Source organism: Bemisia tabaci, chromosome 9 (assembly GCF_918797505.1).
Source record: "Bemisia tabaci chromosome 9, PGI_BMITA_v3".
In the NCBI taxonomy this organism is placed as follows: Eukaryota; Metazoa; Arthropoda; class Insecta; order Hemiptera; family Aleyrodidae; genus Bemisia; species Bemisia tabaci.
This window is the reverse complement of record NC_092801.1, coordinates 16,518,011-16,527,250: the sequence shown is the minus strand read 5'-3', so window position 1 is coordinate 16,527,250 and position 9,240 is coordinate 16,518,011. Positions and strand designations below refer to the sequence as shown.

Here is a 9,240-nt window from a genome sequence, read left to right as displayed (position 1 = left end):
ATCTAGGTTATGTTATTATTATTTTAGTCTTCTGAAAAAAAGTGTGCAAAACCTGTGATAAGTACTTAACTTTATCATTTTTCAATCCTAGTTCCTTATTCTCAATTAACAATGTCTGATTTGTTTAGCTTTAGCTCTGATTCCTCCCCGTCCGACAAGGATGGAGGAGGCGGGGGAGATAAGGAACTTCAAGAATTCTTAGTCATAGAGAAGCAGCGAGCACAATTCAATGCGCAGGTAATTATGTCTTGCAGTTGACGTTGTAAATTCCAAATTCACTCTTACATTATTTTAACATGACCTCGATTCTGTCCCCTTCTTAAAATAGTCTTTTCAAGCCAGGTGGCCCACTGAAGCCAGTTTAAAATACTACTCATAACCAGTGTTTTGCCTTCCCCGGGCGCCATGCGCCAAATGCGCCTAAAGATCGGGGCTTGGCCCCCAAAAATTGTGGAGGCTGGGCTATGGTGGCACCTAAAAAATTTGACAGATTGATCTTGCAACTGGGGAGCAGCGGTAGCAATAAAGCGTTCTCTACATGTACCGTTCGCAGCGCAGCTCGAGAGCGAGAAGGTTTGCCATGGCCCATATGCAAAAATTTAATTTGGTTCCTAAAAAATAGTCGATGACTCCTTAAAATTGGGCTTTCCGGTGAAGGTGGCTCCTAAAATTTTAGAAGGAAGGCAGAACACCGCTCATGATGCTCCGAAAAGCCATGGCCATGCTGCAGTGCCGATTTCAATGTATGAGCAAATTTCTCTTTATCAGATGTTATAGACTGGATGATATTTAATATTAGTGTGTTTTTAGAGTTAGAATTAGAGTGTGATGAGCTCATACTAGACTCTGCAGTTTTTCGACCAACAGTAAGTTCTCAAATGTTGGGCGGAAGCTGAAACTGTCCATGAAAATTAAAATACACTTGAACCGCGGATGATTTGGCGGTGGCCCTGCCAGGTTGGACAATGCAGAATACACCAGGAACAGAGAATGTAAATTTGTCTTTGTGAGTCGTGTGTCTCATTTAATGTTGCTAACTCCTAGGGTACCCTTTACCCTCACTAGTAAATTAATCTATATTTTAAACTGTACAAAGTACACAAGGCAGTGGTGAATACTGATGAAATAAATACCTAATCCATTTTCCCAATTTCTTTTTCAGATCCACGAGTTCAATGAAATCTGTTGGGACAAGTGTGTCGAAAAACCCTCAAACAAACTAGACAGCAAGACTGAAACGTGCTTATCAAATTGTGTGGATAGATTTATCGATGTTTCTCTTCTAGTTACCCAACGGTTTACTCAGTTACTGTCTAAAAATGCAGGTGGTTTCAATTGATCTATTTCACGTACTATCCAAATCTAGATCCTTACCTAATTCCAATAGATTTTTGATACCTTTCTGTTTTGTTTTGTACAATAAGTAATGGAAGATTATGTTATCATTTTCATTATATCTCATAGTTGTTGAATACATTTTTCATAAAATATGAAAATTATTCTAGTTTTTTGTTCATTAACTCTGTAAGATTACTTTTGGTAATTTTTTTTTTTTTTGGGGGGGGGGGGGGGAGAAGTTGATTGTAGAGAACCACTAAAGCTGTTGTGCACCAAACTTTCTAGAAATGAACTATTCACATCGGTGCAGCAATGACCTTTAAAGCTAGTTGTTTATACGAACAAGTTTTGAGAGGAGAAGCTTATATATGTTCATGAAATAGATTCCCTGCACAAAACTCTGCTTTGTAAAGAGTCAGAAACGTTTTTATTAATCCATTTGCATTTAAAAAATTATATTTAGTGTCTTGCTGTCATAAGTTTTAGTAACATTTTTTCCCCCTCTATTCAAAATGAATTGAAAAAAAATACAATTTAAATAAAAAATTAGGTAAATCTCAACTCGTTTTCTTTAAAAAATGCGTGAAATGGGTTTCCCATTTTTTAAAAATATCATCTACTTAACAAGTTTTTCATGCCTCTATTCTCTTGAATTCTAATTTTTTTTCTATTATTCTTTTGTAAGTAATTTAATTTTTTTAATCATCACTGCTTTTAAGGGTACTCAACAGAAATAAACTGAGTATGTTTCTGTATTGCAAGTACGTCTACAGCATGCATTTATTTCTAATGTCTGGTCTTGGACATAACTTCCTTGTTCTACAAGAGAGCCTGATAACAGGAGTGGACCAGGACAAAAAAAGTAATTGATAATATAGATCCATCAGTGCTAGAACGAACCCATTTTCGTCGTACTGCTGTGTACAAGAGATGAGTAACACAGTCTGAATCACCACAATGGACCACTAGACAAGGTACAAATTTAAGCAATCCAATACATGTTTCTTAACCAGAATTTCACGTAGAACACGATTCACAGAACGAAAATGACTGAAACCAACTCCTAACGAAGATATTAACGTTTTTATTTCACAATGGTTATGAGGAATTTGAACTGCCCGCTCACAAGAAACCCAAAGCTCTACGTGAGTCAAATCGCGCACTACAACGGTTTCAGCAAGCTTCTCAATCGAGCAATGTTCATTTCCCACCATGTGTTGTTCAAACTATTAGCAATTTGCGATAGCTGAGCCAAAGTGTCAAGATTGAGGTTGCCAGATTTTTATATCGCAGAGACTGTCATGATAACGATTAGTGCGCGATGTGAATCTTGTAGAGCATTGAGTTTTCATGAGCGGGTGGTTTGAATTCACGCATCGAGAATTATTGAATATCTTCGGAAGGAGTTGATTTCGGTAATTTTCGTTGTGCGCATCGTGTTCTACGTGAAATTTTGGTTGAGAAGCATGTATCAGAATGCTGAAATTCGTACCTTGTCTAGTGGTCCATTATCAATCAGCCAACCGGGATTTTCCCAGGCTCTCACGCCTGACTGTCATCCCCTGTCTAAAAGTTGAAGAATCTTTTATTGTTCAGTACACCAAAGAAGTGTGGTTTTGATACAGAGAAGAATTCCGTGAAATCTACTTTCATTGAGGCCTACAACACTTTGAGGGCTAAAAGGAATAATACCACCTACTGACAATTTTGGTGAAAATGAGTCAGCAACTTTTCTGAATTCCGCAGTATCAAATAGGCAATCTGATGGTTTTAGTTTTGTCCAATTCTGCATGGAAGCGCTGTAATGGCGCTGTAATTTATAAAAAAAAATTGTAAATACAACCCTCTAATTACAAAAATGGACAAGTTTTCTTCTTGTTCTGCAAAATTATCGGTTTGCAAGCAGGCGGTGTTTTTCCAAGGTACACTCTACTACAGATATGGACAAATCGGGTGCCTAAGTGGCAGCGCTGAGAATATAGGCCATTGAGTAACGTTGCAAGTCGTACCGTCTTTGCCGCGTAGTTTAAAATAAGGTTCTAGCAGATCTGGTGGCTTCAATAAGCTATCAGATAAATTTTAAAAAATTGATAAAACTCAAAATAACGAAAAGCTTAACTAAGGACTTGAAAAAATAACACGAAATTGACAAGACCCACTCTCAGAACAGAAAGTAAATAAGTTTTCAACATGGCGTTGCAATCGTACCATTGGACACTGTCGAATCTACGCGTTTCGATGGCTTTCTAAAATTCCATTTGTCCAAACCTGTAGTAGAGTGTACTGGGTGTTTTTCCTTAGCCATCAATCTCTTTGGCCAAGGAAATAAAGAAAGAAAAAAGGAAAGTTAAACAAGGCTACGAATACTGAAATTTTATGTGCAGGGTCTTTAGTTGCTATTACTCAGAATTAACAGTAGCCAGTAGCCTCAGCTATAAAGTCCCTCTGATTTTAAACCTGTCTCCTTATGCAGTAAGCCAAAGATAAAACTCTGAATTTGAGATAATAGGCTAGGAAATGAAAGGAAAAACAGGTGCACAAAATGAAGAAATACAATAAATTTATTAGTTAAAATAATCTCTGTACAAAAATATGAATATTCCAGGATAATTACAAAATAATGACACTAGTTGAATATCCACAAAATTTTGGCACGATCTTCAAATGATTTATTTCCCTTGATCAAAAAAAGGAATGCAGCTAAAAAAAGTATTCTAATGTTTTATCGCATCCTCGATAAAATGCTAATAAGTGTTCTAATTTCCAGTGGAATTCAGAGATATATTCCCTGCTATCACAATTGCGACGTGGTGCACTGTGGTTACAAGGTACAATAACTCTTCTTGAATGTTATAAAGATAACAGAATGAGTGTCAAAAATAGAAAAGATCCGAGTTAAATTTTTAATCATTATATAGGACCCTTGCCAGAAAACTCTGTTCGTGAAATCGATAGTGAAACTAAAATCAAGTGCAACTCAGTTTTTAGACTTCCTGTCATACTAAATTTTTCAAATGAACAAATAATAAACGGTATTTTTGGAAAACTTCCCCGATTTTTCTTATCTAAGTAAAGAACTTTTGGTGAAAATTTCAAGCAATAGCGTTGGTTTGATCTAATTTGATGAAATAAAATGGGAGCAGGAATTTTGAAACACCATTAATGAGATACCCGTTCCTGCAGTTTCACTGTTGAAATGCAGTGGAAGAAAATGTTTGGAACAAGAAACACTTCAGTATTGGATAGACTGACCTTAGATATTGAAAGACAGATTCCAAAATGACTTGGCAAAAGTTTTTAGAGAAGCAGGGAAAATTTTGAGAGAGCAATTGGAATGTAAAATTGACTTGATTTTCAATATCATACTCTTCTGTTGTGTAATTTTACCACCTAGATGAGGTGCTTAACATTATTATAATTACATACAGACTTTATTCAAACATGAAGTTTGAAAACTAGCGCAATCTGGAGGCGTTTCCTCCATTTGGTCGCTCCTGTTGCACAGGTCCCTGATATGATCAATGTCATTATTTTGAGGGAACTAGGAACTGAATGAAAAAATTTAGGGAACCTCTACTGATGTTCACCACTTATGTGAAGGAATCTCAAAGATTTACTTCTAAAGCAGGCCAAACTCAGTTCATCAACCCTAATAAATTTTAAAGTTTGCTTGATTGTTTCACTTTCTTTAAATAGTCAAAAGCAGAGTTTCCTGGAGGATTGTCAGGAGGAATTATCAGAATTCGTGGGCTTGAAATTTGCTACAGAAATAAATGACAAAATTTACAAAGTCTTAACAAAATAAATACATGGCAATTTTAAAATTTACAAAATCGGTTGCCGACTTATGACTCAATTTACAGAATCGTAGAGATTCTGTTAACAACATTTCAAGATGACTCGATTTCCACATTGTTTCGTTGCAATTGCCATTCCTTGGGGGAAATCAAAATTTACATGGCAACACTGAATTTAAAATTTCAAAAAGGGTCAGAATGGAAGAAACATTCACTTAAGAATTATATGAATTAAACCCCCATAAGTTTCTGAGACTAAGCTGACGAGAATTCAACTGCCTTAGTTTAACTGGTGGTTGGAATTATTATTAAATAACCTTCCAGAGACTGTTACAGAAAAAAAATTTGAAGCTTTTTTCCGTAACGTTACATCGCACAAAAATAAAACACAGCAGAGATACTTTTTTCCCAAAGAGAGGCCTGTGGAAGAAGCACTTTGACAGTGAAGGGATTGTTCTAACCGCAAAGACATAAATCTAAGTAGAGTTCGAGCCAAGTCAACTGGCTGAATTATAAAGTGGAATAGAATTTTTGCTATTTTTATTATGCATTAAAATTTTGCGCAATGGTCACCCATGAACCCATCCTGCATGATGTGAAACATTTTCACCCAAAGTCAGCCCACTTTTTTGGCGTGAACTCCAGAGGAATGAAAATAAATTTCAATTGCAATCTTACTTTAGGAATACACTTACCACTTCAAAAATTTCTTTCAGCGAGCTCCTCAATTAAGCAATTTCAGCATTTACACCATTTTTTGAGAATTTTTGATTAGCTGAATTTAGCAACATCTGATTAGTCTTAAAGAGAAAACCTGGAGTAAGGCTGCGCAAGAATATGGCGGCCACAGCTGTCAGAAGATCTTAATTGACAATAAAATGCCTTCGATTTCCTCTCACTTAGAAAAGTAGGATGGAACAAAAATTCTGACCCTTTAGTTTAAACGCTTCAATTAGAACCCTATCAATTTGAACAATTAGACTACTTACACAAAACCTTACCTAAATTAAACTAATATTTACAAATTTATAATCAATTGAAGAACAGACGCACAATGCTCAGTGGTTCTATTACATTATTCTATTTCCTATGAGTGTTGCCAGATTATGCCTAGAAACCGAATATTTGTAGAAAAAAATTCTGGTCATTTCACGGCACAAAATGGCAACACTGTTGCCTAGATTTGCTTTGTATATGTAACTATTATCTGCAAGCGTCCTTGAAAGTCATTTTCACAAATGGACTACATTTTGTAATAAGGAACCACTGTTTTTGACTCATTTTAGAAATCACACAAATGCCACTAGTTTTTCTTCTCAGTAACGTTCTTATAAGGATAAGCCAAAAATGGTAGTTTCGTATTGCTAAATATAACCCAATTTGAGACTAGCTGATGATAATCATAAGCTCAAGATGTTTGGGATACAGTGAGGTTTTGAGATCACATAAAAACCAATTGCTTTCCGAAGAATGACTCACATTAAAGCGCTGACTTATTATGAAAACAGTTTACTGCAATTGGAGATAATATACTCCCTAATTATAGTTCTGACTCTACTTTGGTCTTGCACCAAAACACACCAGAGCTTTTGTTTTCAAATTTTTCTCGTCATTTGGCAAAGACAGCAGGGATGGATTCTGCTATATTTTGTACGTAAACTGCTTCCGGAGTATACCAGCACTTTCCTCGTTGTGCCTTGTTATTTTATGAAATCGCAGAAACTTAATGAGTCATACCAAGGCCTCAAACAATTTTTGGACGTGAAGTATTAGTTACATATAGAAAAGCAAATAATAAACTACTCTGTTTAAGATTTTTGCGGTAACATACAGTAAATACATTAGACTGTTCCAAGCTTGACGTAAGAGGCTATCAAAGCCTCTTTTGTTCATGCCGAACATGGAAAAGGAGTTTTTTGGCAAGATAAGAATGACAAAATGTAATATAAAATTGCTTAACTTACAGTATACAAAAAGAAAAATTGCAGCCTTGAACATTAAGTAGATGAGTCAGTGAGTAAGTTAGTCAGTCAGTAAATAAGTAAAACAGCCATATTACTCAAAGAGAATTTGTTCAGAATTGGGCATGGAAAAATAGCTTTCATCACAATATATTCATACTCCCTGATAATGATCGAAGTATAACACTGATTTGATGGACACAGAATGAGAACAGTGAATAAGGAAAGATGGAAAATAATTGGACTAAGACCAACTGTACAATTCTGATCAGGTACAAGAACTTATGTTCACAGGTAAATGCATGACAGAAAAAAACAGAAAAGTAACATGAATATGCTTTACTGATACATTTTCCCCATGAAAAATTGTTCGTCAATTTTTTCTTCAAAAAGGCATCAAGAACAAAAGGACTACATTTTGCAATTGGGAGCTTATCCACAAAAACACTGATGATTACAGGGTTATTGAAGACGCATAAGATGTTTCTAGAATAAGCCAGAAATTGTAGTGTCTCATTGCAAAATGTAGTCCAAAAGTAGAACTGCAAGAATTTTATTTCCCAAGTAGGCTAGGTCTTTGGATTCGCCTCAAGCTCAGAACAAAAACAAAAAATAGTTCCCGAAAGAAAAAAAAACTGAACAAATAAGTAAAAACAAACGAATCGCTCCGATCCTCAACAATACAATAGAGCAATCCAAAAAAAAAAAAATAAATAAAAAAAATAAATCAACTTGTAAGACATAAAATTTAAAATAAGAAAAAAACAACACTTAGATAGACTATTCAATTCATTAAACTTCAAATCAATCTAAATTTGATTTAGCAAGAAAGTATAACCACAAAAAACAAAACGTTCTAACAGGAAACTTTCCACCACTCGACTGAGTGACGTTTCCGCTCACACCCACAGTTGGCCAACATTTTTAAAATTTTGAAAGTAGGCAGTGATTTTCAGTGAACTGGCAGGTAAGTCTTAATGGAGGTTTTGGCCGATGTAACGTGGATGGAAAGATTTGAAGACCAACATTTACAAAAATACTGGCAGCTTGAACATGGTTGATTTGTTCATAAAGTGTAGTACATCACAAACTAAGGACATATCATCGAATCAAACGAATTTCCTACTCTCGATTCAAGTTTCAATGTTCAGTCAAAAACTGATGTCGATGACTGACTAATCCATTTCCCAGGCAACAGAGTAAAAATGGGTTTTACTTGGCGAGAACCCATGAAAATCACAAACAGTATTGCCTCGAGACAGGCTCCTGGAATTCTTGAAAATGAAAGTCACTTTAAATAAATCGTCGAGGTATTAAACAAGCTGCCTCCTAATTGCACCAAGAAGCTACGAATCAGCGCTATCGAAATGCGCCTGGAAAATGAAAATGGATCTTGTGAAACGATTTAGATAGAGCGGTTCTTGGCACAATTTGGATGCGCTGAAAATAAGTTAATTACTTTAATACTATTGAGCTAGATAAGAGCTAACACTACATTATGACTGGTTATTCATCTTAAAAACTAAATGCCGTTACAAGAGTCTCTCCAAGGGCTTGATTTCCGGACAAGTGGATTCTCCTGGCTTGTAACTTTTGAGCAAAGTTGCAACTGAAAAATAATTGGTTCCATATTAGAGTTACACAAGAGACAACACACTGTATATTGATAGAATTGCAGGACCAGAAACTTTACATCTCGAATTCTTTTTGAGATATCTGGGATGAGGGCATACCTTTTCGAGTAGGTGCTATAATTGAAAATGGGATGAAGAATCACGTTTTTTCAGTCTAACTTTTATCAATAGAGACCAGAAAGCAAGATCAGACACTGTTCGCTTATCTAAAATTTTAGGATGAGCACTTATATTTTGACCGATCGAGATTCATTACAAATTTGAGGGGTGAAATAACTTTAAAATTTCAGTAAATTTTCAAAGTATTTCTTGAGTCTTAAATTATGAGTAAATTGATTTTACTATCTGAATTCGTGACAGATTTTTCATCTGTAAAAAGTTAAACGCTTTCTATAATATCTTACAGGGCAGAACGATGTCAGATTTTAAACTTTATAAACAGATTATATGAACGTGAATGATACCAACTGCACAAAAAGTGTGTTTTCAAATTGTATTTTAGACATAGGT

At 35.3% G+C, this 9,240-nt stretch overlaps 2 protein-coding genes across 2 annotated transcripts in view; one reads left to right on the top strand and one right to left on the bottom strand.

Annotated features, from left to right (window-relative positions):
- The first annotated feature begins 13 nt into the window (after positions 1-13).
- Tim8 (translocase of inner membrane 8) lies at positions 14-1,496 on the top strand. The gene is made up of 2 exons (XM_019051495.2): positions 14-237; positions 1,163-1,496. The coding sequence occupies exons 1-2, from the start codon at positions 112-114 to the stop codon at positions 1,337-1,339; spliced, it is 303 nt and encodes a 100-aa protein (XP_018907040.1). The 5' UTR covers positions 14-111; the 3' UTR covers positions 1,340-1,496.
- A 65-nt stretch (positions 1,497-1,561) lies between these two features.
- Positions 1,562-9,240, bottom strand: part of LOC109036992 (uncharacterized) — a 306,985-nt gene continuing 299,306 nt past the window's right edge. The window contains exon 19 of the mRNA XM_072304404.1: positions 1,562-8,705. The gene's annotated coding sequence lies outside the window, so the exon portion shown is untranslated. The remainder of the gene's footprint in view (positions 8,706-9,240) is intronic.